The following is a 26,468-nucleotide window of genomic DNA, read 5'->3' on the forward strand; positions in this document are numbered from 1 at the left end:
TTAATCCCATCTCACTCCGATCGCATGGACAATATAGGGCGAGTCACCAAACTAAAGGTGATTCGCCCCCAAGGCAAACATTGTCACATCTCAGGCCAGGACGCCGCAGGAAGGCACCCTGTGGGGCCGTCAATGATGGCTCATCAAATCACCACTTCCCGTCTGGCACCCCAAAGACATATCTAAAATCTGTGAACGTGACAGGACCCCGGACATCCTTGATGGGTGTCATTAATTCCTTTAGAAATCGGCTGGGCCAGAATTAATCAGATATTTCCTGTCCGGTCACCCCATTGTCTCAATAGCTCCCGCCTCCTCCTCTCTGATTGGCCCGAGAGGGGACAAAAAGCAGCTCCCCATTGGGCCAGCAGAGCAAGGCGGGAAACGAAAGCCCGCCTCGTTCAACCTCTCAGCCTATCCGCGATCAGATGGGCAGGGAAGCGGGGCGGGAGATTCAAAGGGCTGTCAGACCGAAACATTGTATAAATATGGCTTTATTTGAAACATATGTTACGCTAGTAGATTGAATGATCGCTACTAGTGTCCATTCAGCTGAATCGCTCAATAAAAACTCCTTGGCGGATTTTTCCTTCAACTTGGCGGACCTTCTTCATTTCGGCTTCAGGTTGTATTGCGGCTTATATTCCTCTTTTGGCTTCGCCAGGGTCCGTTCCCTCAGGACCGGATCGGCTTCCTTCTAAAGGGGCCCAATCCCCCAAACGCGGTCGATAACACCTTGATATTACATCTAGTGGAGTCCAACTCTGGGGTGTGGTACTCATCTTCATTTCTAAGCCGAAGAGCCGGTGTTATCCGTAGACACCTCCAAGGTCATGTGGCCAACATGACTGCATGGAGCGCCTTTACCTTCCTGCCAAAGCAGTACCTATTGATCTACTCACGTTTACATGTTTTCGAACTGCTAGGTTGGGAGAAGCTGGGGCTAACAACAGGAGCTCACTCCATCCCACGGATTCGAACTGCCGACCTTCCAATCAGCAAGTTCTGCAGTTTAGCGGTTTAACCTGCTGTGGATTTTAAAAAGTACAATACAAAAATAAGTAAATAAACAATTGAATGATACAGTGTGGATTAAGATAAAAAACAGATTAAAATATAATAAATGCACTTAAAATAGCCTTTAAAATTCACAGTCTTATGTGTGTCCCCCAGAATTCCCCCCCCCCACACACACACACACTTCCCCCGCAGTGTGCCCTTATGCTTCCTCAAATGCCCACTGGCAGAAGAATGTCTTAACCTGTTTCTGGAAGGCCAGTAGGGATGTGGCCCTCCTGGTCTCTCTTGGGAGGGAGTTCCACAGTCTGGGAACCCCCATGGATACCAAAATCCGTGGATGCTCAAATCCCATTATATACAATGGTGTAGGAAAATGGTATCCCTTGCATGGAATGGGAAAATCAAGATGTGGCAAAGTGGTGGTGGTATTGGTTAAAAATGGTTGTGGAATTTTTATTTGATGTTATTTGTATTTTTAAAATAATTTTATTGTAACTTATTTTTTTATTTATTATATTTTATTATTTTCTTGTATTAATTTTTAGTTATTTTCTGTTATTGTAGTATTTTATTGTATTAATTTTTAGTGTTTTTAATTATTGTTTAGTGTTTTTTATTATTTCTATTGTATTATTTGTATTTATTTTATTTTTTATTCTTTTATTATTATTTGTGTTTTTAATATTTTATTTTATTAATTGTATGTATTATATTTTATTATTTGATTATATTATTTTTATTTATGTTTTTTAATTGTATTATTTTTTTATTTGTTTTTGTATTTATTTTAGTATTTTTGTTTCCCTTTTTTTTTGGTTGCTCTGAGTTCTGTGGTCGGCCTGGTCATGTTCCAAATGTATTCTCTCCTGATGTTTTGCCTGCATGTATGGCAGGCATCCTCAGAGGTTGTGAAATGTGTTGTAACAAAAGGAAGTGGGGTTTATATATCTGTGGAATGACCAGGGTGGAAGAAAGAAGTGTTGTCTGCTTTAGGCAAGTGTGAATGTTGGAATTGGCACTGAATAGCCTTGAGGCTTCAAAGCCTGGATGGTTCCTGCCTGCCTGGAATGAACAAAATGTGGCTCCCAGTATTTAAAAAATCTGTGAAATCAGGACAGTTAACTAAAGAACAGCACTGAGCAATCAGGGAATTCCAGATATGATGTACTGAGGGCCAGCTAACATCTCCCAACAAAGGATTCCTCTCTGAAGCAGGAAGCAGGCAGGCCTTGAAGGTGCAAGGGCATTCAACGGCAATCCAGGTGGGGAAGTCGAACATTCACAGTCACCTGAGACAGGTAAGAGTTGTCCCATCCTGGATATCATTGTTGAGATAGGAATAAACATCCCACTTGTCTGTTTTCAAACAGATCTCATAATCTCTGAGGATGCCTGGCATAGACATGGATGGCAGTTTGGCAGCAGATAGGGTGGTGAGGGAATGGGATGTTTCATCGGCTTTTCCTGAATCCCTTCTTATTATCCAACATATTCAGTTATCCAATGTTCTGCCAGGGTGTTTATGTTGGATATATCTTACATTATCTGCTTAGAACTGGATTATGTGAGGCTCCTTCTACACAGCTAAATAAAATGCACACTGAAGTGGATTATATGGCAGTGTGGACTCAAGATAATCCAGTTCAAAGCAGATAATATAAGATTATAAATGGGTTATATAGCTGTGTGGAAGGGGCTTGAGTCTACAATGCCATATAATCCAGTGCAAATTAGATAATCTGTATTTTATAGGCAGTGGGGAAGAGAGAGTGAGGCCTGAGTAGGTTGCTAGGAGACCAAGTGGGTGGAGCTTAGTCTTCTAACTGGCAGCAATTGGCTGAAGACAATTATTCCTCTCCCTCTAATTAGGACTTTATTTTTCTTTTCTTTTTGTTGTCGGAAGGTAGGGGCAAGGATGGTGGATTGTGCTGCCAAATTTCTAGGTTCTGGGGCTTGTACTTTTGTTGTTTAGTGGCAGGGGAGGACACAATTTGTCTTTTATACATATAGATGGACATACAGGGCTGATCTAACCTATGATCCATTGTTCTCTGAGAGGCCATTAACTCCTCAGAAGGGAGCTATAAAAGCTTCAATAAATGTTATGAGCTTTTACAATTAAGTTCCAGAATCCTGTCATCTTCCCAGTCAACAAGGCTGACAGCAGTGCTACTGGGCAATTCTACCTGGGTTGTAATATAAGGGGATATATACACGGATCTTAGAAGGGGGCAAATCAGCTCCTTTGGGGCAAAATGCTGTACAGAGCTGATTAGAATTGAAGCACGTCAAAGCCATTTGATGCCGTCTTAAGGGTCAAGAGCAAGCTGCGTCTTTGGACTTGTGTGAGCACTTGGGCCGATTCTAAGGCAAAAGCAATCATAACTTTATACATAGCCTTGGTTCAGGAAGCCCATGGAACACAGGATGGCACTCAACTGCTTTTTTTCTTAGTTCTCCTTGTTTCAATGCCCAGAGGGCACAACATTGGTAATGTCGGTCACCAGATACTATACTGATGTTAGCCAGAGCAATTTGACGATTGGAAAGGGAGAGGGGGTAGGAAGGGGCAATTCCTCCTCTCCTCTATCCCATGTTGATCTGCCAGCCCAGCCAATGTCATTACACATGATGGTAAGACTCCCATGTCCAAGATATCTCATTATGTACAGACATGCCAAGACATGTTTTCTAAAATCCTCTCAAAAATTCAAAATCCAAAACACTATGGGGTTTGAAGTTTCATGTGTATTCAGCATTCTCTACTCTAAAAGCCTCATCAATTATCAAACCTCAGGATTCTATAGGTTGTTGCCATCACACTTAAAAGTGCTATAACTATAGTGTGAAAAGATCGCTGGTTTACACTTTTAGCTTTTTCAAGCTGATTGTTGGTTAGCTTGGGGAAGATGTGTTGGGATGGTTTCAAGGTTGTTGTTAAAAAAAAACACCCTGTTGTTACAATTCCAGCGTTCCAAAAGAAATTGGGAATCTGGGGGCTTTAACAATCTGGGTACAAAAAGTGACCAAAACCTCACTTTTCCCACTTCTGTAGTAGCAATTTTTAGCAGTGTGGCACTGGCTACCAATTTCCCTTACTTGAAATACAACAAAGTATCACATACTGTTATGAAGAAATAATGTATAGCAGCATCTACTCCTCTAGTAAAAGTTTGTAAAATGCAATGAAAGAATAACCCTCACAGCGTCGCATTTTACAAGCGCAAACATCCCATTTTTTTTGAGCCAACCCTCTTTGGGAGGCTAAAGAAACTACTGTTGTCATTCCTAACCCAAGCAACTAAAAGCAAATGCCTCCCTGCCTTCTGGTGCCAAGCTATCTTGACGTGGCTATGGAGCGTTTCATTTTTTCCATTAATTTTTCCTGCGCTACTTTTCTCTTTAAAGGCATGTTGTCTCGGAAAGCCGCATAGCAAAACTCATAGTTTCTTTTCCTCTCTTTCTTCTTGCCAGTCCATGCAAACCCCACCCTGACTGTACTTTTTCCCCTCCCCTTTCTCATGAAAAAAAGCCTTCTGCCTGCAAAAGAAAACAGCTGGAAACCAGTACTCCTTTTTAAAAAAATAATCTGTCAGTACAATTTCTACATTTGATTCTCTTCTGCATTCCCATGTGCAGAACAAGCAGATACTTCTGAAATAAATTCAGAAACTACACAGTCAGCTAAAAGGGCTCAGGAAATTGGATGAAGAACCCACGGAAAGTAAGTGCCTTTTATTTTCTCTCGCTCATGTTTCATTTGGCTATGGGGAGAATCAAGATAAAATGAAAGCATATGCATTATTTGTGTTACAACACGAATCCCTTCCAGTTACCCCAAAATTAAGAGTTAATTTTAGCTCTACTTTAAAGAACTTTGCTAAGCTGCTGTATGTCAGGGCTGAAACAGATCAGATTTGCTGAGTATTTTCCCCCAAAAGGCAGACAAGTTCCCATTCTGATATATCTGTCCAGCAACAACAAAATGAAAACTCGTGAGAGTGATCACATTACATTGTTATAATCTTCTATCAGCAGATCTCTATTTTTATTTTGTTTATCAGCTTCTGCATAACTCCAGCTTTTGAACAAATAAAAGGCATCTTTGGAGATCTGTCACTAACCGGGTAGGGTGTTTGGCTGTTACTATTTGGCCCTTGATGTAAAAGGGTGGGGCAGGATGACATGTGAGTCGCCAGGCATACTCTTTTGAGCATTTGCATTCCAGCTGTGCCAGAAGACTAATAAAGCCCATTATCGTTTACAGAGAACTATACTGTGTGTTTGTGGATTTCTGAAGACTGCTCAGTAAAAAGGGGTAAGAAGAGAATGAGAGAAGCAATACATTTCAGCTTCAAGTTCTCATCCCCAAATCAACATTTCCCCTGTATATTCTTGATCCAATATAGTTTTTCTCAAATTTATTTTGGGGATGTCTTGTTGGTCTAAGAGTTAGTATTTCCTGCCAAAAAATTTAGTTCTCCAGAAGATATGACTCATGACTTCATCCCACAGGATAAGTAAAATGAAGTAAATCGCTGGTTTTGCCTTAAGTTTCGTCATGCCCCATTTTGAAATTAAATGGAAGATTTTCCTACTCCCATTACGCCTAATCCTTTTCTCTGCTGTCTTTAAGATTTATCTATTTGATTTGCCATCACACAGGAGACATATGTCTCCTCCCACTGTCTCCTCCCCTGTCATTTGCCCTCATACCCAGACATGAGTTAAGGCATCAATCTTAAGAAACAACTTTTTCTGGGGTTGTTTCCCTTAATATCGTTCAACTAGGCCTGAGTTAGGGCATCAGCCTTAAGAAACCACTTTTTGAAAAATAAGTCACTTCCCAATCGACTCAGGAATCATGGGGAAAACCCACACTTTTAAAATGGCAAAATACCTCTACCCCTCATTTGAAGCTTGCGTCATGTGAAGGGCACCATAGGTGGCAGTTTCTTCAGTGTATAGAAATGCTTATTTCGTAATTGTGTGTGATGAAGACATCAGTTGTTTCTGTGAGAAAATGGAAAGGAATCTCACCGTTTCTAATTTGCATCTTTATTGCCACAAATAACTTTACTGTACTGCAAGAACAGAAACTACAGATGCATAACTGTAGTTTATGCCCGCTGCAAAGTTTAGCCCGCTGTAACTTTTATTCTACAGATTAATTTTTTTATATATCAGGACTGACTTGAGAAACTGCAAGTCGCTTCTGGTGTAAGAGAATTGGCCGTCTGCAAGGATGTTGCCCAGAGGACACCTGAATGTTTTTGATGTTTTACCATCCTTATGGGAGGCTTCTCTCATGTCCCCATATGCAGCTGGAGCTGACGGAGGGAGCTCGTCCATGCTCTCCCTGGGTTGGATATGAACTGGCAACCTTCAGGTGAACAACCCAACCTTCAAGTCATCATTCCTGCTGGCACAAGGTTTTTAACCATTGTACCACCAGGTGCTCCATAATAAATTAATGAGAGTGTTGACTAGGCTGGAGGTGGCCAGTTATAATTAGTGAAGGAATTGGTATCTATTGGGATTTGGTTCCAAGTCCCCACCCTATGGATACCAAAATCTGTAGATGTTCAAGTGCCATTATATACAATAGCATAGTAAAAGTGGGGTCCCTTATATAAAATGAAAAAATCAAGTTTGGCCTTTTGGACTTTGAAAAATATTTTCAAGCCATGAGTAGTCGAATCCATGGATTTAGAATCTGTGTATATGCAGGGCCGACTGTATCTGATTTTATGGGTGTCCATATTTCTTCTTTTAGTCCAGGGATAGTTCTAGACTGGAGACAGCTATCATGCAAGCTTTTTCCTCGGTACTTATGGATTTTGGCCAATTTGGAGAACCATTTTTTTTGTTTCTTAGATAAACTTTTAAAAAGAAGCTCTGAGGCCTCTCTGTATGAATGAAAATGCTAAAAACAATTATAATCACAAACAAGCATTTTTAGATTACTGTGATATGTATTTTTATTTGCATTGTTTTGATTAATCAATCACAATTGTAAAAGTGTGCTAGATTCAGAGCCTGGAAAGTTACCTTTGCACTGTATTAAAATGACAGCTCTTCCTTTAATATATTCCTGGTCTGGATTCCCAGTTAAAATCAGGAATGAGGGGATTATAAATTACAGAAGTTTTATTATGCTGTAGAAAACTAACTGGTTACTTCTGGAGTACAGTAGAGTCTCACTTATCCAACACTCGCTTATCCAACGTTCTGGATTATCCAACGCATTTTTATAGTCAATGTTTTCAATACATTGTGATATTTTGGCGCTAAATTTGTAAATACAGTAATTATTACATAGCATTACTGCGTATTGAACTATTTTTTCTGTCAAATTTGTTGTATAACATGATGTTTTGGTGCTTAATTTGTAAAATCATAACCTAATGTAATGTTTAATAGGCTTTTCCTTAATGTCTCCTTATTGTCCAACATATTCGCTTATCCAACATTCTGCCAGCCCGTTTATGTTGGATAAGTAAGATTCTACTGTACCACAAAGAACAAATAAAATGGCAAGATCAAATCCCAATTATCTGCTTTGAACTGGATTATATGACAGTGTAGAAAGGCCCCTAGAATCCCCAGCCAGCATAGCCAGCAGCCATGAACTATAGATTTCTGAAGGATCTAATCCTAAATGTTAAGTTTCCCGAGTTCTGCCTATATTTCAGTGCAAGAATCTGGCTTCAACTGAACCTGACATGTGGTAGGGATGCGATGGTAACCAGAACACCTCCAGTGACACAGACAATGTGAAGGTACCACACCTTTCTTCGTCTGGCAATTTGATTTAATGCTGTGAGTTGATGTAAGACAGACAAATTTGTAATTAAGTGACTTGGAATCAATGAATATAATCCTATGACATGTTTGTAAGTGTTGGTTCAACAACAGGAGTCAACAACAGGGTTTTTTAACGTGTCAGAAGTGACTTGAGAACATGCTGCAAGTCACTTCTAGTGTGAGAGAATTGGCCGTCTACAGAGACGTTGTCCAGGGGACACCCAGATGTGTTACTATTCTGCTGGGAGACTTCTCTCATGTCCCCGCCAGCTAGAGCTGACATAGCCCATCTCTGGATTCAAACTGGCAACCTTCAGCCATCAACCCAACCTTCAGGTCAGCAGTCCAGCCATCACAAGGCTTTAACCCACTGTGCCACCACGGCTCTCAAATTAGCAGGTTAGTTGAAAGAATACTAAAGGGTATTGTTGCAAGGGCCAAAGCTCTTTGGGATTTTTTTCAAAATACAAAATGCTAGTAGACCTCACCCTTGAGCATTTTCCACTTCAATCCATTTTAAATGCTGTGTCTGCTTCCTGCAGAATTCTGGGGCCTGTAGTTTAGGGAGGCCCAGGGCCTTTCTGGATGAGCAGTTTAAAAGCCCCTCCTTAAACTACAAGCCCCAAAATTTTGCAGAAGGCTGTCACAGCATTTAAAGTTGATTGAAGTGGGAAAATGCTCAAGTGTGATGAGGCCCTTAAATACAAAATATACTAGCAATTTAAAAAGGCATATCCAAGTCTGAAAGAATGGAACAGAGGTTAAAAATAGTCAGGTTCAGGAGGCTATAAAAAGCAAGCAGGCATCCTTCAAAAATGAAAGTTGCTGCCCAGTGAGGAAGAAGAAAACAACCAAACCCTCGCAACAAGGCACAAAAAACAAGAAGTGAGAATAACTAAAAACACAGAAAATTGAATAATTAAAATGCTTTAGAGGGAATCAGCTAGAAAAAAAATTGGTCTCTCAGATAACAAAGGAATTGAAATAGTCCTAAAGCAGTGGTTCCCAACCTTCTTGACTCGAGGAGCCCTTTTGAAGAATACATTTCTATGGCTGAACCCCTTCAGCCTATCATGTACCCTGTTTCCCCAAAAATAAGACATCCTCTGAAAATAAGACCTAGTACAGGTTTTCCTGAATTGCTAAATACAAGGCCTCCCCAAAAGTAAGACCTAGCAAAGTTTTTGTTTGGAAGCATGCCTGCCAAAGAGAACACCAGAGCATGCAGGATTGGTAAATGCACGTATCATACCATAGATTGCTGTACATGGAAATAATGGTAGTAACAAGAAATTCTTGATAGGATTCACAGTCTGTCTGGTTATGCTGATTTGTGATGACAACTACTGAACAGTATATAATAAATGTTTTTTTGTTTTGTTTTTTTCAACAATACATGTGAATTCTTCTTCATGGAAAAATAAGACATCCGCTGAAAATAAGACCTAGAACGTGTTTGGGAGCAAAAATTAATATAAGACACTGTCTTATTTGCAGGGAAACAGGGTATCTTACAAGTTAGTGATGTTTAGGAGTGGTGTTACAGAGGGAGGAAGAGAAAATAGATAATACTATGTAATACAATTTTTGTTCCTAGGTTATAAATGTCATTTCCTTATTGGTTCTATCATAAAAGCATGGAAAACTGCAGTTGATTAAACTGCAAAAACTGCAGCACATTTTGCAATAGTTTTTCAATGAATATCTAATAGAATCTCAACCAATTCAACATAGTTTGTGGCAGCCACAAAAACGAAGTTTCTGGAGTATAACTACTTTCAAAGTAAGTACCACATGGTTAAACTGCAAATAACACTTTCAAACCAGAAACATAATTTTTTTCAAATTTTGTTACATAGTGTAATAGGGAATGTAAAGAGATATCTAAATATTTACGTAATGTCCATGCATTCAAATTATATTTTGAAATTTACCATAATATTTTGATTTTTTAATGTTGTGAGCCACTTTGGGTCTCGTTTAGGGAGAAAAACAGGATATAAATAAAGAATTATTATTATTATTATTATTATTATTATTATTATTATTATTATTATTAACCCCAATACACATGATATTGTCAAAACCTGGCCATACATAAAAAAAATCTTCCAAAGTTCAATCAATCAGGCCATTTGCGTTAAGAAATCACAATATTATCACTACGAAAATACACTGTGAAGTGACTCCAAATCGACAAGCCAGCCTCTATTTATATCGGGTTAAGATCCGAGAAGCTTTGAGCAGATTCCAGGAATTCTGAAAGGTTCAAGAATGAGCGCAAAACTTCTCAAATGTACAGTTCCAAGAAATCATTTAATTAATCATTTCCAGGAAGGGCCATTAAAAATGTGGCACCCAACAGAGTGTGACTCAGCCTGGTTGTCTATCTGTTTCACACTACAATAATTTTGGAGTTAGCAGCAGCAGAATAACCAAGTATCCTCTACTAAAGAAAGTGCAAAATTCAACTTGACAAAATTCAGTTCAGAATTTAGTTTCTAATTTTCTTATTTTGATTCTGCTTTTTGTTTCTTATTCTTTAAATTCATTCAATTTTTATCTATTTTATTTTCCTGGTGCAGCTGCGGAGCTCCTGGAAAGTGCACACAGAGTCCATAGCACAGATTGGGAACCACTGTCCTAAAGTAAATCTTTTTAAGACAATGTAGTACACATGGAGAAGAGAATATGTCCTCTTACAGTATTTTTACAGCAAAGAGAAGAAAATAGCTGGAACCCACAAGGGTCTATATTAGAAATAGTTTAGTTAGCTTCGTAAATAAGTGATTTGGGAATGAGGTGAAGCAGGGAGATTTGAAGATAGCCAAGTTTGAAGATAACTTTAACTCGGTTAACTAGATGGGTAAGAACTCCAGAAGGTCCTGTCCAACCTGACTCAAAAATAAATGATCAAGAAAGTGACTGATACTAATTCATTGTCCCATGGAGTTCAGCTCCTTGAACAATGAGAATTCCCATTTTAATTTCCTTTGAAATGAAGTTACTGGAGGCTTATAGAAACTTCTTAATATTTTTGCCTATTTACAGGTATGCAGGCTGAGAACAGAGGAAGGTTTACAAGTTAGGTAAAGCATCAAGCTTTTCCCCTGACATTAAGTCTAGTCGTGTCTGACTCTGGGGGTTGGTGCTCATCTCCACTTCTAAGCTGAAGAAGCGGCGTTGTCCATAGACACTTCCAAGTTCATGTGGCTAGCATGACTCCATGGAGCGCTGTTACATTCCCGCCTGAGCGGTACCTATTGATCTATTCACATTTGCATGTTTTCAAACTGCTAGGTTGGCAGAATCTGGGGCTAATAGTGAGAGCTCACCCCGCTCCCCGGATTCGAACCGCTGACCTTTGGTTAGCAAGTTCAACAGCTCAGTAGCTTAACCCGCTGTACTGTCCGGGGCTCCAATGTCAAGGAACTTATATTTACAAGTTAAAGGACTTATATCGCTCCAATGCATGAAAAGGTAGACACCTAGTTTCAGAACTCAAAAATCCCATCTCTTACTTTTCCCAACACAGAAGTGACAAGTGACAAGAAGTGACTTATGGGAGTGGAGGCAAAATGCGGACATTGCATTCCAAATAATAATGCTGCCTTCCAAATAAACCTTTCATTCAGTCGTCAAATTTCCAGTATTGCAATGATTGAGACGCTGAAAAAAAATCACACCTGGAATTCTTCTTTGCCATTTTCACATTCCCTTGGTATCTTTGCCTGGCCCTTTTTCTGGCTGCCTAAGCTCTATTTCTAAATGCTCAGCTGACATTTCAGTTACCGCAATCCCAGAAATGTGCAGTTTCATTCCAAGACCAAAACAACATTACACCGTAGAATAATGCATTTGGAACAGTGAAGTGGTGGTAGAAACACTGAGGAGCATAACTTTTGCCGGTTTTCCCTACTATTTCTGTCCATATACATGTATATGTGTATGTTTGGGAGAAATCAGGTTTTAGCCTTAGACTGTCTGGCTGGGAAAGATCATCTTTCCTTCTAGGACATGGCCATACAGCCTAAAAGACTCACTGCAACCCACTCATCTTTCCTTCTTTCCTGCTATCTCAGAGATGAGGAACAGGAGGGCATTTATGGACTTTAAACCCCCTGTAAACTATAATTTTTCAAAACCCTCAACTCAATTTTTATCCTATTTGGATTAGGATTGCCCTTGGAGAGCACTATTAGTTTTCACTAGTTTTGATTGGAGAGAGGTCTTGGAATCATCCTTTAAAAAAAAAGCAATACATTTTTATGGTAGAATGCATAACAGCTCAGTTGTAAAGCACATGGTTTACGTGCCAAAATCCAAGTCCTTGTCATCATTTAAGAGATTCAACTAAAATGAAAGGCTACAGTACCCCTATGAGTATCGTGGCTGGAGAATTCTAGAACTTGTAGAATCATAGAATCACAGGGCTGAAAGAGACCACAAAAGTTATCCAGTCCAACTTTTTCCCATGTAGGGACATCCATTCAAAACACTCCTGACAAATGACTATCCAACCTCTACTCAAAAACCTCCAGAGACGGAGACTCCATCACACTCCAAGGCAGCACATTTTACTGCTGAACAGCTCTTACCATCAGGAAGTTCTTCCTCATGTTTAGGTGTAATCTATTTTCCTGCAATTTGTAGTCAGTGTCTCAAGTTCTGGAAAATCCTACAAACCTATCTCAATCTTTCTAGCAGCAAAAATATAACAACAAAATGAATATACTTTCCTTCATACCTAAACCCATTGGCTGAGGTGAAGGACTCCTCGCTGTAGTAGTAGGAAAGGCTTTCTCCTTAATGAATGGTTAGATCTCGTAAAGTTAGCTTTCTATGTTTAGTGAAAGAGATATCTGTCTCTGTTATCTTGCTTATAATTTGGGCACATGATGTGGCTAACCATGGACAGTGAAGAAGAATACAGAAATTGTACTTTCTCAGGAAAAAATTGTTCTTATGACCTTGTATATTGGTTTTCTTGTAAACATTATTCACATTAAAAGCCAGGATAGGATTAGTCTCTATTTCTCCCTTACTCATTATAACAGGAAAATAAACCAGATGATGATGATTAAGAATGGGTATTATGGTCCAACCACATTAAGAGGGCTACATATTCCTGACTCTTACCTAAAAATTGGATATATTAATGTTGGACTTAACACACATAAGAATTGCCCAACTAGTATATTTTTCCTGAAATAGTACTCATCCTGTTAATGCAATTTATTTTACTCGAGATGCTAGAAACTAATATATGCAGGTCTAATTCTTGCAGTTCACAAGATATGGTAGTAAATTCCCTTTTGGGGGGGGGGGGGGCATTTTTGTATCAAATGTATTCATATTGTCACAAGATGTCACTTAGTGACATATTATGCACACTCAAATGCGGCAGAGTGGCCACATGTGTTAGGATATATAGTTATGTCATGCAAAATGTTGGATCCAAGTTGTTCTTGTTACTCCCATTGACTCAAATTATTCAGGCAATAATTAGTTGCTCCATATCATTCCATGCTATTTATTTAGCCCAACCCATGAAGACTAATTTGGTAAATTCATTTTAATATTTCCTTGCTGATCATAATAATAGTTTGGTCAGAGAGTCAGAGTCATAACTAGCGAATGGAAGCACAACAAAAATGGGGATCCATCTGTCTCAAATTCACAGAACAACGCTGGCAGATAAGGAGAGAGGTCGTTCCCGAGATCAACAGCATTGCATTCCAGACTCTCAAAATACTGTTTCTTCATTGCAAATTTCAACTATCATTAAAACTCATAACATCTAGCTGCATGGTAAAGGTAAGACAAACTGAAATGTTCTCTTTTCAATAAGGGTGAGAATGGCTGAAGAAAGATCAATGGGAGATCTAAGGAAATCATGGGTTGAAGAATTGTCCATCAAGTACAGAAATACATAGTTAATTCTATATTTCTATTATGGTTTAATGGAACTTGTTTGTAAGTAGACTGAAAAGAAAGGGAATTTGCATTATTTACTATTGCATACTGTCTATAATTGATAGAAGTCTATTTCACTACAGGCAAGTCTGGAAAAAATGATGCTTCAAGTATTTTTGAAATTTCAGAATAAAAGTATATAACCATCTAGCACTAGATAGCACATTATGGCATGAATCTGTGTTTTTATTGTTATTCCCTACTAAAATAAATAGAGGATGGAATCCATTAAGTCATTTATGTGGCAGTATATCCTAGAGCCGCACTTCCACAACTCTTTCGTATTTATGATCCCTTTGTATTTCTTAGTTTAGTTGATACATCAGGGCCGTGAAAGTCCCCCACTCCTCACTTGCTGAGATCTGTTTCCATGCTGATCAAGAAGCGGTTGATTCACTCCTTGTGTGAATGATCTCCAATTGGGAGGGAGGATTGTGACAGGGACCATACTTATTGTTGGGAATCATCCTGGACTATTCAAGTCTAGATGTAGTTAGATAGATGATAGAGTTAGATTGAGGGAATCCTTTCCCTGTTTCCAAAGCATGCCTAGATAGGCTTTACTGTGTTTCACTCTATCCTGTTTACGTCACATCCCTTACTTTGAAGTTAGTAGAAATGTGAATCTCTAGGGACACTAACTTCTCATTAGTCAGAATGTCTTTTATGGCCCCAATAAACTGGACCATGAGGTTGGAACCATTTTTGGTTCTTTCTTCTCTCTTTGTTCTTCTAGCTAACAAGAAGCATTTTGTTGTCTCTCCTGGCAAGATGTAACTATTTAGATGTTTGTTATTTTTCCTTTCTTATTTTTCCTTAGAAACCAGTCTAGAGTAGACTAGACAGCTCCTAAGCCTTTCTATCTACAATAGAGTTCTTTTTACCTGAATAAATACTTTTTGAACTTTTACTGAGACTCTGCAGTCCATTGCAATCCTAAATGGTCAAGGGCTTCTCTTTGTTCTCCCCGTGTAAATAACTGTTGCATTTGAAAGCTTTTGCTTTTGCTACTCTGCTGATTTTTGGTGGAATCTCCCCCAAAGAGGGTTAAATTGAGTCTAACTGCTCAGAAATTACCACAACACTTCTGCCAATCGTACCAGAGATCCCTCATTGAAGGGTTGGGATGGTCAGTCACTATTTCCCAATAAACAAGAGAACAGATTGTTTTGATCACAATAGCTGCTGCCTGATAAATTGAGATGACGCAGTCACTGCTTAACTATGCAACTATGGTGGTTACATATTCATAACTGCCCAAGTGAATTCCAGCTGTATTTAGGATATTCTGTTTCAATACATTGGAGTAGTAGTGCTATGATCTGACACCATAATATGATAGATTTGAATGTAGCAAATGGGTATATAAAACAGCTGATTTCATACTGATGAGATCCAAGTTGGGAGAGACCGATTAACAAGAGGCTCTTGAGGTTTTAGTGGATGGCTTGATGAAACTTTCAATCAAATTTGCAACAGCTGTAACAAAGAAAACCCCATTTTTATATTTAGAAGAAGAATCTAAAAGTAACATTGAAAATGCAATACTGCCTTCGTAGAATTGTATGGCGTGACTGCATCTAAAATACTGTGTGCAATTCTGGTCACTACATTTTAAAATGATGTTGTCAGGCTAGAAAAGACAGAATAGGAAAACCAAAACAATCAAGGGACAGTAAAAACTGACCCATGGGAATAGGCTGTTACATTGGAGAGGATGATTATTGAAAAAGAGAGAGTGCTAGACTAAAGTGAAGCTATCATACTTTGGAAATGTCATAAGAAAAGATGACTCACTAAAAAAGACAATAATGCTTGTTAAAGTGGAGGGCAGTTATAAAAGAAGAACGTATCCAGATGGATAGACTCAATGCAGCTGCTTTACCTAGAAGGGCTGTTGAAGATAGGATGACTAGGAGGTCTCCCATTCATAGGGTCAACATTAGTTGAAGTTAGCTTGAAGGTAGTTAACAATGACAACTACAACAAGTACCCAGGACAAATGTGTATAAAATTGTGCATTTTGGAAAGAAAGCAGTTGGGGGAGTATTTATTTTCTTTTTGTTGTTCAGCTTGTGGTCATCCACATAAACTGAATGGTGTGAGAATCAGGAGCAACAACAGGAATTCAAGGCTGGAAGCACTGAGGACATTTAAAACCTTAAACAGATTAGGACCAATACCATCTCCCATGTGTGAGATCTGTTGTGGGGGCCGAACATAGCATGCTGTGTTGAAACACAGGAGAGAGCTTCTCAGCTGTGGAACCTCAATTGTGCAATGCCTGCCTCCAGGAGGCCTGATTGGTATCAACACGGATTTCATTAGGTGCCAAACATAAAAACATGGCTATTCACCAAGGCCTTTGGGCCTCATTGATTGATTTCTCTCTTAACATGTATGTACTGAAAGTAAAATGCCTTTATATCAGTCACCAGGTGTAAACATATACAGGAAAGGCATTAAGTTGCACTCATTTTCTCCTTGTGGATCTCTCATAGATAACCAGTTGGTCACTGTGTGAACCAAATGCTAGACTAAGTAAGTCCTTTGTCTGATTCAGCGTGCTTTATTTTCTTATGTGCAGACTGAAGATGCCAAAGCTAAAATGTTGTAAATGTAAAATGTGTTTTGTAGAAGTATAAATATACTTGCTAACATTTTATATCTGCAATGTCACTATGAATATGTCTCTTTAGCAATCATATCTCTTAATGGTGGTTTTGTTGTTACAGCCCATGGACAAGCAAGAACACCAAAACTCCTTGGATCTGTAGATATCTTCTGTACATCATAACACCTAAAGTGTCCACGAGATACAGAAAAGTAAAATGGCTGCTCTTATTGCTGAAAATTTCCGCTTCCTCTCACTCTTCTTCAAGAGCAAGGATGTGATGATTTTCAATGGCCTGGTTGCCCTGGGCACAGTTGGGAGCCAGGAACTTTTCTCTGTGGTTGCTTTCCATTGCCCATGCTCCCCAGCTAGAAACTATATCTATGGCCTGGCTGCCATTGGTGTACCGGCTTTGGCCCTGTTTGTCCTTGGTGTCATCTGGAACCATCACACTTGGAACCTGGTGGCTGAGTGCCACAAGCGAGGAACCAAGAACTTTTCAGCAGCTGCAAACTTCTTGATCTTTGGCTCCGTCATGGGACGGGCAGCAGTCGCTCCTATAACATGGTCAGTGATCTCACTGCTTCGCGGAGATGCCTATGTCTGTGCCTTGAGTGAATTCATGGATCCCACCTCCCTGAATGACTTTCCGTCTGGCTACGGAGCAGACACCATGGCCAAGTTCCCTTGTGATGACTTTCCAAAGAATGTGACAGGATTTAAAGATGAAGTTATACGACGATTAAAATATGAGTCTCAGGTATTATATTTTACATAGTTGTTCATGTGAAGATGGACATTATAGATCATGGGTGGGAGCTGCAAGGAGAGCCAGTCAATGTTTTGCCCCCAAACCTTACCTGCAGGCCATGCCTGTGGTTCGTAAAACATCAAAAGTGATATTGTGGTACTTCTGATCCGTATTTTTGACAGACTTTGGCCTAAGAGGAATTTTTTGGGGTGAGATTTAGAACAGGCAAGGACAAACCATTATATTTATGTGCAATTTGGGGACACTTTGGTGTGACATCTAGGTGACACCAGATTTTTTTTTTAAAAATGAGCAATTTGGGGCTACAAATTGGGGCTCAGAACACACACTTTGGCTTGTAAGTTGCACATTGCCCCCTCTTATTGTAATGAATACATCTAAAGAACAGATTTTAGAAAAATATGGTCTATAGTTATTTCAAGAAGACATCCAAACCTTGTATATTGTAGTCTAAGTTTTATATTGCACTAAGTAATACACTTACTAACTTTCTTGAGAATGATTCATTCAATTGTTTGTCTATGCACTTTTGTAATTAATCCCTAGTAGCTACTAATTCAGCTTCTTCTGAAATTATTCCAGCCCAACTAGCAAACAGCAGCACAAGGCCCAGAGCATGGCAAGTTTACACATGAGACAATTCCAGTGAATTTAATTAACCTTCATTGTTGTGAGATGTGCAGAGCCCTACAGCCTTAAAGATCAGTCTATCTCCAAGACTACTTTTCTTAATAATAAGTTTTAGTTTCTCCCCTGGAAGCTTTGCTATAAAATAGACTTCTCCAGTTTCTCTAATAGAATGCAATTACCGTCTCTAGGAATATGCCACTACATAATACATTCAGTCTTAGCAGCCAACAAACTGCCAAGAAAAAGAGCTTTAGCCCTGCTTTACTCCTAGCCCTGTGGTGCAATGGGTTAAACTGTGAGATGGGGTGAGCTCCCATCTGTCAGCTCTAGCTTCCCACGTGGTGACATGAGAGAAGCCCCCTGTAGGATGGTAACACATCTGGATGTCCCCTGGGCATTGTCTTTGAAGATGGCCAATTCTCTCACACCAGAAGCGACTTGCCTCAATTCGCTTCTGACACAATAAAAAAAACCTCCTAGCCTTAAATATTTAGACCCACGAAAATGCTTGATTGTGCTTTGTCTGGAGTTAATTGTTGGTAATACAAATATATGTTTAAAAACAGCAGTACCATTATCATCACATAGTAGTAAGCAAACGTATGACATTTCAGCTTGTTCTCACTGGGTAATAGACATCTTATGTTTTTAAGAACTTTCCTCTGATAGACGCACATAATAGTTGTATGCAGAGCTGCCCAGTGGGTTAGAGCAATGGCAATCCAAGAAATGAACATTTCCACAATTTGTCTTTATGTAGAACTTTGCGCCCCCAGTGGAGTAGTGGGTTAAACCACTGAGCTGCTGAACTTGCTGACCGAAAGATCAGCGGTTCAAATCCAGGTAGTGGGGTGAGCTCCCGCTGTTAGCCCCAGCTTCTGTCAGTTCGAAAACATGAAAATATGAGTAGATCAATAGGTACAGCTCTGGTGGGAAGGTAACAGCGCTCCATGAACTTGGAGGTGTCTACAGACAACGCCGGCTCTTCAGCTTAGAAATGGAGATGAGCACCAACCCCCAGAATAGGACACGACTAGACTTAATGTCAGGGGAAAACCTTTACCTTAGAACTTTGAAAATTTAATGAACAGAGATAGTTAGTGAAAATGTGCCACCATGTTATATTTACAGTAAAGAGCTATTGAATCTTTTTTGAATAGGACATGTTTATTCCACCTACACTACCTTGCACTTCTCACATATAATTTGAACACATCTTATTTTACTGCAGTAGCACTTTTGCTGGAAGAAATGTGAATAATTCCACCTCTGATTTAAATTCACATTCCATCTCTTGTCCCAGTTTAAAGCTTGGTGGAGAAGGAAATCAACTACTTAACATTTTTAGAAGGTTTTTTTGTGTAGGGGTTGGAGGAACTCTCAATCACCCACCCAGTAAAAGGGAATAAGGAAGGAAGCATGAACATGATATGTATTATATTTTTAATTTGAATTTTTACATCTGGGGATCCCAGGTTGAGAACCACTCTCTTATTCATTGCTGCTTATTGAGCATCATCTCGCTTGCCTCTACAACTATAGCCTTCCAAAGGATTAACACTCTAGTGCAGATGACTAGGAATGTGATGAAGGAGAAGGGACAGTGTAACAAAGGGAAATATAACATATATAGTCCATTTGAATGTTCCCTCAAATCACGTAGACATTTATTGGGGGATGGGGAGAACTGTACATTTTAAGGCAGTTTTTGAAAAATATATAATTTATTTATAACAATATCAATGAGTTGATACTGGACTCGGGTCTAATGTATCAGGGGGTCACCTAGTTGAGAAAGACTCCATTAAACACAGAAACCAAACCAACCCGTTTTGTTTTTTATTTTTGTCCCTCTGTTCAGCTATTTGGGTGGATGCTCATTGGTGTCGTTGCAGTTCTTGTGTTCATCACCAAATGCCTGAAACACTGCTGTTCACCTCTCAGTTACCGCCAGGAAGCCTACTGGGATCAATACCGCTCCAATGAGACCAGACTTTTCCAACGTACTGCTGAGGTACATGCCAAGATCATGGCTGCCAACAATGTCAAGAACTTCTTTGGCTTTGTGTACTTAAACAAGGAAGAGGCAGAAGAGATGGAAAAATTTGTGGTGTCATGTGTCCAGCCCAGGCAACAATGGGATGCCATCACTGGAGTCTATATCTATCGGGAGAATAATGGCATCCCCCTCTATAGCCGTCTCCATAAATGGGCCAAAAGGTTGACAGGAAATAGTTTAGGTCCTGACAGCCAGGAAACTGCCTTTCTAGCTACCTAAGATAACAACCGTTGCAGAGTTATACTGGCAGCAAGCTCCATTGAATGCCATAGGAATTATTTCTGAACAGACATGCACAAAATTGCCCCATAAGAATATACACTACTCATAATATCTCCATGTTGTATGTTATCTCCTTTTTGTGTATTGCCAAAACTCTTGGTACACCAATGATGAGAATTAACACCCAAGAAATATGGGTGAACTTGATATCAGATGAGGAACAGGAAAGACCAACAGTCTTGGAAGCACACCTCCAAAATATTATTACAAATTGTGGTGATAACAATAATACACCTAAAGAAGATAAAGGATGAAAACAAGTCTTGCTGCTCTGATGTATAGAGCGCTCCCAAAGGTATATTTCCATACACAAAAGGAGGAGAAAATACTGGATGTTCAGTCATGCAAATGGAGATGCCACAATGTTTCCTGTGTTTTCATAGAAAACAGTGCCAGTGGGAGGTCTCATCTTTATTATGATTACTACCTCATCTTACACTTCCTTGACCTACTTCCTCTGAAACATCTTAATACTTCATTTAAACATGATAGAGAAAATTGAAATACCAACGAGAAGTAAAACTTTTCTTCTGTCCTTGGACTCAGGTAGTACCTGGAACATTTATTTTTAGAATAAAGTGCCTAAAATCCTTCAGCCATTTGGTTAGGGATTTTGTAGTTTTATTAAAAAATAATTTTCTCAAGTTCTGGATTCAATTTTTGAGACTGGCACCATTCTGCTTCTTCAAGAAACAGTTGCAATGCTTTGTTGTTCCTCTACTGGAGTATATATATATATATTTTTAAAAAGGTCAGACAGACTGAATTATCTTCTCTATTGGACAGCTTGAAAAGAGAAACCTGCAATATTGCAAACTAAGGTCTCTATTCCACTTTGGATGAATGAAGTAGTATTGCCCGTCAATGGGTCTAACAATGTACAGTGGTCTTTATAAAAGTTTTACAATAGTTTTGAAGGCTACCAAATGAAATAAGGGATAATAGTTTACAATAGTTTTGAAGGTTGCCAAATGAAATAAGGGACAATGCTCCTGTACCTTCAATGGTTGTATAGAAGAGGGGTTTTCTAAAGATTTATTTATTTATCATGTCAGAAGCAAATTGGGCACAGTTATAATGTATTTAAAAACACAGTTAAAGATCTGGCATTATGCAAAATTGACCAGAAGCTGGCCACTTGGAGTGCCCCTGGTGTCCTCCATTGTGCATGTGACAGGGCTCAGGTTGCATTGCAGTAGGTGGTCTGTGGTTTGCTCTTCTCCACATTCACGTGTCGTGGACTCCTTTGTAGCCCCATTTAAGGTTGGCTCTGAATCTCATGGTGCCAGAGCACAGCTGTTCTGCGCCTTCCAGGTTGCCCAATCTTCTGAGTGCTCAGGAGGAAATCTCTCATCTGGTATCTAAAGATTATGCTTGGTTTGCAAACTTCTACTGAAATCCCCTCTTCTGCAAACCCATTAAAATGAAAACAAAAAAACCCATCCCTGATTTCGTTTGTCCAGCTTTTCATAACGATTACAAAAAACCCAAATGTGTGCCAGTGGTTGAAATGAAGTAGTTCTTGGGGACTATTGTCTAAATAGGATGACAACATTTCCATAAATAAATACAGTTCTTCATAACTCCATCTTTTAAAATTGTATAGCTTTGAATCCAAATGCTGCTAGTCCCAACACACTGAGTCAACTGGATTTACAACTGCTGTTTACCACAGAGCAATTTATTTAGTGAGTCTTCTCCAATTGGAAGTATCAATTTGATTTTGCTATAAATCTCTGATAGGGTCACCAAGAGAAATAAATAATACCCTCCTGCCCTTGTAATGATTGGATAAAAGAGGGGATTTCGGTAGGTGTTGCTTGTCAAACAATCAACTTCAGAAATCCTTTCTTCTACACAACCATTAAAAGGACAAGAGTATTATTGCTTATTTCTGCTGGCAGCCCATCACTGATTCACTGCTTTGAAACTAGAGTTGTAGTCTGTAGTAGTAGTAGTACTGAATCATATCACTACATCTCCACTGTACTATTGGATGTGGTGCACCTGCTTCATACAAGTTGTTACATTTAGGTGCAGATTTTATCATTGCTTTTATTATTTTTGCATTCATCCTGTTCCGGCAAATTAATGCATCAGAAATCCTCATGTGCTTTGGCAAGGTAATTAAATCGCTATTTGACTTTGCATCCCATATGCAAGGCAATGTGCATATTTAGATAGAAGAACCAGTGTAGAAAGTCCAGCCTTTGCTGCAGAAGTCCAACAGAAGTAGAATGCACAATTACAAAGAATTTCCTTCAAAAACAGCATTAGCTCAAACTGTCTCTATTCTGTCATGCCAACTGGCCTTCAAGGGCAACTTGAAAGCAAGCAGACTAGTGGTTCTCTTCTAACCAGCTGCAAAAGCAAACAGCATGTGGAGCTAAGCTTATTAAAAGTGGTAACTGAAACTTGAAAGTATTCAAAAGGGGGCTTTTCCACACATAACTAACCAGCATTGTGTAGATGTTTCAGCCCAACCTGAGATTGTTATTGTGATAAGTCAACTACATAATTTGCATATACAGATAAAGACTAAATCTTTCAGTGTTGGGTGTGAGAAACATAAAAAATTCCCGCTTGTTCAAGTTTGTCCTACTGGTAGTTCTTGATAAGACTGAAAAGCCACCCTAAGATTAATGCAAAAATACGTTCCCTTTCCATGAGAGACTGCCACAATTTCTGTCTTAAACAGTTTTATATGTCTCTCCCACCCTTTTCATTTAGTTCTTCTTAAAAGCTGTTGCAATTTTCCTTCATCTGTAAAGTTCTCTATGATGTTCACCACTTTGCCATATACTGGTAGTAATACACCTAAAGTAAAATAACAAATGCTGTGCTTTGTCATATGTCAGAGTTTAGTTTCAGAAAATGGTGGTAGTCATAACTAGCTATATTTATTTCAGTCACTCGCCAGTTTTAAGAGGTTTATATAAGAAACAGGATTGTCACTTCAACTAAAACTGTAGTATTCCAGTAGTTTAGGCTCTTACATATCTTTCACATACATACAAAGTCTATACATTTTGCTGTTTTTGTCTCTGGTATAAAGCCCTAAAGGCACTAGATCCCATCTGATCTGGGAAGCCATGCAGAGGCAGCTCTAGTTAGTACTTGGATGGGAGATTGCCAACAAAAACCAGGTGCTGTAGGCTATATTTCAGAGGAAGGAACTGGTAAAACCACCTCGTGAGCATTCCTTACCTAGGAAAACTCAGTGATATTCATCAGGTTGCCATGTGTCAACAGGTGACAGGAGGATACATGCATACACTTGCACACAGAGAGCCTGTTTCCCCTTTACCGGTGTTGTATGCCTGTAATTTCTGCTTTTATAGGACACAATATTAATAATATTAATATGCATAATTGGGGAAAAGGCCCTTACAAAATTGTAGGATTCCAGTTCTCATCAGCCCCAATCAACATAAATAAAAGCAATTAGAATTTGGAAGGCCCCAGAACTTGAACACCTGATGTAAATAATTAGAAATAATATATTCCCTGCTTATATCATTGCAAATCTTTTGGGCATAGCTTCAATTGATAGGAAAAGGAAACAAACAGCTTTACAAAAGAAAAAAGGATCAAAGTATTGTAAAGACAGTTAAACATTTGGAGCAACCTTTTCCAATCCAGTTCTTCTCAACTTCCAAAAATCACGAGAATGAAAGCAACCCAAATCTTTACCTAAAGGGTACTAAGCTAATAAAGGCTGGTTTACTGCCTAGCTTTCATCATCAAAATAAAAAAAAATTACAAGTAGACTGAAACTATTTTAAACTATGACTATTTTAAACCATGACTATAAAAAGGTATGGAATTGAAAAAGTGTTCCCACCTATTATACAAACTAGGGAATAGTTTCTAGTAGTCATGTGCGTAAAATTTGTTCCTACCATTTTTCCTATTTTTTTCAAGTATTCAGTTTATTTGGAAGCACAAAACAGGAAGCCCCCTCCCAACACGGAAATCTGCTCAACATGAAAGCCTGCTTGGTGGCTGGCGTGGCCTGTATGCATGCAATTTCTGGGCCTGCCTGCAGGCCCTGCCACACACACACACACACACACTGAGAGTGTGGCAGAGCATGTGTGGAGGCTGGCAAGGTGTACAGGCAGGCCCGGAGCACACCTGCAGCTGAACGCCTTACTCCAGAGGAACAGCAGGTAAGAAAAATGCCAGGAAGGGGAGGCGATGGGTGGGAAGCCCCTCCTATAATGGTCCAAAATTTGAGTCCCCGATCCAAAAAAACATCCCAATTTCGGAGGCTCCTGAAAACGGATTGGGACCCCAAACTAAAGCCAGGACAGGAAACGAGGCAAGGTTTACCCAAAAAGCACAAGACTAGTTTCTAGAATTAAACACAGTGTTCAAGACATAAAGATGTAGATTATTTATGGGAAAGGCTAGGAAAACATGATTTCATAGGCCTTTATGTATAAAACATGATCTATCAATGAGTAAGCACAACTCATACATATTGTCCTACTTGAAAAGTGTCACTAATTCAGCATTATGTTGGAATGCGTATGCGTGAGAGAATGAATGAAGAACAAGCCACATCATTAATGTATTACTCCAGTACAGCCTAAAATGGAAGAAAGAGACCAGATATATTGCATGATAACTCTGAGTAGAAAAAAGGAAGCGTACATCGTTTCAATGTATTTAATAAGAACCATCCCCACATGGTTCCCACTTTCTAATTTTTGTTTTTTTTAAAAAATACCAGCACTTAAATAAATCTCCATTCTTTGATGTAAAAGTTTGGGGAAGGTATAAAAGATATACAGTTCTTGAAAGATCATGGTTTGGTCATAGATAACTTAATCTGCTCCTGGGACCATAAAGAAATGTAGTTCTATAAGGAAAACTTTCATTTGTACAACTAGGATGGGTCCTTTATCTCAATATACAAGGAAAGCGATTAATCTTGCTCTAGACATCAGTGCTCAGCAAGACCACCCTTAGATTCCACATATTCCAACGCTGCTGCCTTCACAACCTGGACAGTTTCTGCTGTGCCATACTTTTTCTCATACTCCAAATAACGCTTAAAGAAGAACTTCATCTTCTTTGCTGCTAGGCTCAGGTGTATCACTCGTTCAAAAATGTCTCTGTGAAAAAAGCAGAGTGCTGTTCAGAAGGGCTCTCTCCAAGAATCTCAAAATCCTCCAGCACAAATCTATGTTCAAGTTTGCATTTGGGGGAAGGGGGGGAGTCAATAAAGTGAAGCCCACAAATGAGGAGGACTCACTAAATTTCTTTGAAGTCTCACCCTCCCCCCCCCCCCCACTCAGATCAGCCAGCTCTTAATTTCCGTGGTAGAGAACAGCAGAAATATTGTATTTGCTATATTGAAATAGGCTATTGATAACAACAAATAAAGCTTTTTAGATTGCAATAGGTCACCAATATTTTGTGCATCACAATATATGAGAATTATGGCTTCAGTAGCTACACAAAATGAAGCTCCCTACCTCCCACTCCCCTAATCTCGGCTCTCCATCTTCAAGCAAGACTCAAAAGAGCGCGTGAGATGCGTTTCCCATTGCAAATGACAAGCCTGATAAAACACAGGAAGGGGTTTTAATGCCCTTCCTGTGACATCCTTTCATGCTGTTAATATCTATTTACATACAGTTTATCTCCCAAACTGCCTTAAATGCCAGGCTGATATACATTTCCTGTGCTGTAATTGCACATTTTCTTTTAAAGTTCAAAAGTCTAGGTCTTCTTTCTCATGCTATTACTCACCGCACTTCCTTCTGACTGCCATGTTTTATTATCATGTCTATGTACACTGACCAGATGTCTGTGCGTTTCGGGTATGTGCTCAGGGTGTTCTCAAAAATGGCCTTCCCGTGTTCAGAATCACCAAATTGGAACTCCAGCTGTGCCAGCTTTGAAATCACATCCACATCTGCAATGGAACAAAACTGTGTTTTAAAATGCATTCCATTAGTCATGACTGCCTTTGCTTACAAGTCTGAGGTTACTTTGACAATATGTAATTAGAAAGCAATCAGGATTACCTGCTAGGAAATTCTTAGAATAAACTAACCAATTGTTGTTGTTGTTTTAAAGTCTTTCATAATGTGTGTGTGTGTGGGGGGGGGGGGGGGTCGTAACAAACAATAACAACAACCTTTATATCAAGTAGATTCTAATTGTACTTCATTTTGTTGTAAATTGACTCTAGTCCCATACCAGATCAGAGTGGGGTAAAAATGTGCATTATTTATTGTGCAAAATGGAAAATAATTTCATTCATAGAATCATAGAATAGTAGAATTGGAAGA

The 26,468-nt window shown here is 39.1% G+C and overlaps 2 protein-coding genes across 7 annotated transcripts in view; one reads left to right on the forward strand and one right to left on the reverse strand.

The window, feature by feature from the left end:
• Window positions 1-3,746: 3,746 nt before the first annotated feature.
• On the forward strand, window positions 3,747-26,288 carry calhm2 (calcium homeostasis modulator family member 2). Of its 3 annotated transcripts, XM_008106585.3 has the most exons (5): window positions 3,747-4,744; window positions 7,716-7,802; window positions 13,511-13,644; window positions 16,539-17,177; window positions 19,681-26,288. In XM_008106585.3, the coding sequence occupies exons 4-5, from the start codon at window positions 16,635-16,637 to the stop codon at window positions 20,095-20,097; spliced, it is 960 nt and encodes a 319-aa protein (XP_008104792.1). In that variant the 5' UTR covers window positions 3,747-4,744; window positions 7,716-7,802; window positions 13,511-13,644; window positions 16,539-16,634; the 3' UTR covers window positions 20,098-26,288. The 3 variants fall into 3 exon arrangements, with proteins under 3 accessions (XP_008104792.1, XP_008104794.1, XP_003218537.1); XM_008106587.3 differs by lacking the exon at window positions 7,716-7,802; XM_003218489.4 differs by lacking the exons at window positions 7,716-7,802; window positions 13,511-13,644.
• Window positions 24,821-26,468, reverse strand: part of pdcd11 (programmed cell death 11) — a 45,244-nt gene continuing 43,596 nt past the window's right edge. For all 4 annotated transcript variants that reach the window (XM_062976302.1, XM_008106583.3, XM_008106582.3 and 1 more), the window contains exons 35-36: window positions 25,924-26,089; window positions 24,821-25,283 (exon numbers count right to left, since the gene is read on the reverse strand). In XM_062976302.1, coding sequence (XP_062832372.1) covers window positions 25,112-25,283; window positions 25,924-26,089 — 338 coding nt within the window. In that variant the 3' untranslated portion in view covers window positions 24,821-25,111. The remainder of the gene's footprint in view (window positions 25,284-25,923; window positions 26,090-26,468) is intronic.

The sequence above is a fragment of the Anolis carolinensis genome, chromosome 3, assembly GCF_035594765.1.
Source record: "Anolis carolinensis isolate JA03-04 chromosome 3, rAnoCar3.1.pri, whole genome shotgun sequence".
Classification (NCBI taxonomy): domain Eukaryota; kingdom Metazoa; phylum Chordata; class Lepidosauria; order Squamata; family Dactyloidae; genus Anolis; species Anolis carolinensis.

Excerpts from the sequence above, each read along its gene's own strand:
- calhm2 (XM_008106585.3), top strand. The coding sequence starts at position 16,635 with ATGGCTGCTCTTATTGCTGAAAATTTCCGCTTCCTCTCACTCTTCTTC. Across the intron at positions 17,178-19,680 it reads GATTAAAATATGAGTCTCAG|CTATTTGGGTGGATGCTCAT; the intron begins GTATTATATTTT and ends CCCTCTGTTCAG.